Source organism: Colletotrichum abscissum, assembly GCF_030869225.1.
Source record: "Colletotrichum abscissum strain IMI 504890 chromosome Unknown Scaffold_517.1, whole genome shotgun sequence".
Classification (NCBI taxonomy): domain Eukaryota; kingdom Fungi; phylum Ascomycota; class Sordariomycetes; order Glomerellales; family Glomerellaceae; genus Colletotrichum; species Colletotrichum abscissum.
The window spans coordinates 1-1,109 of NW_026850451.1; the positions used below are offsets into that span (position 1 = coordinate 1).

The window sequence follows — 1,109 nt, forward strand, 5'->3', positions numbered from 1 at the left end:
CGCTTCCTACGCAATCTGTCTTGCTGGCATGATTGTTGGTCTTGCTTTCTTGAACGTCCTGTCTCGCACAGGACGGGCTCGGAAACAACTTGCCCATCTTATGGAGAAGTATCTAGTCTATCGGCTTCTCGTTCATCGCCACTCGCTGCTTGGTCCTTGGAATGCTATTTCCTTGCTCGGTCCCACCCTCCTCCTGGGCGTGAACGTGTTCTGCCTGACTTTCCGACCGTCAACCCTTCTCGCCCGCTCCGGGAACCTGGCTCTCCTCAACATGCTTCCCCTGTTCTCCGGACCCTGTTTGGACTTCACCGCAGACATACTAGCCGTACCTTTTCGGCACTACGCCGTGTTTCACAGGTGGCAGGGTCGTGTCGCCACGATTCTCCTCGCGGGTCACATTATCAGCGCCATGGGAGACGACAAGTTCTCGGTCCAAATTTCTGAAGGTGCCAGTGAGCTCCTCATGGTAACGGTAGCCGGACCACCCTCATGACCAATTTCCGTTTCTTCATCTTACTCTCGCAGGGATCCATCGCCATGGTGGCAGCGGCAACAATGACCTTTCTCCCCTTTTTCCGACGCCGTATCTACGAGTTATGTCTGAGAGCCCACCAAGCGCTCGCTTGCCTGGCAGCGGTGGGGCTTGCTTTCCATCTGCGGTCGATGGCCGGCCGCTCATGGCTTTGGCTGTACGTCTATCTTGCTGTGACGGCGCTGATAACCTTTTCACAAGTGGGCCTGATGACGTTCCGTAACAAGGCGATGGGACGAACGTTTGGCAGAGCCTATATCAACCATGATGCCGGGGCCGTGCGCGTCTCGATTCAGCTATCGAGGCCACTTGCATTCGAAGCGGGCCAGTATTTGCTTGTGTGGATGCCGAGAGTCCGCCTGTTGGAGAGCCACCCCTTCGTCGTGACCTCGTGGGCCGAGGCGGAACAGGACATCGTCGATCTTTTCATCGAACCGCGCAGGGGATTCACTTCCAGTCTTGTTCGGTATTCTCACGAGCGCGCCGTGCCACGGCTGACATTTCTTTCCGGCCCGCACGGCGTCAGCGTGCCGGTGTGGGACTACGAGGCGGTGCTCATGGTGGCCACGGGTCATGG

At 57.4% G+C, this 1,109-nt stretch overlaps 1 protein-coding gene across 1 annotated transcript; it reads left to right on the plus strand.

Moving 5' to 3' along the window:
* Window positions 1–100: 100 nt before the first annotated feature.
* Window positions 101–1,109, plus strand: CABS01_17248 (FAD-binding domain-containing protein; the record flags this gene model as incomplete). Its single annotated transcript, XM_060550575.1, has 2 exons — window positions 101–466; window positions 526–1,109. Coding segments are annotated over 2 exons (950 nt in total), but the record flags the coding sequence as incomplete, so codon positions are not given.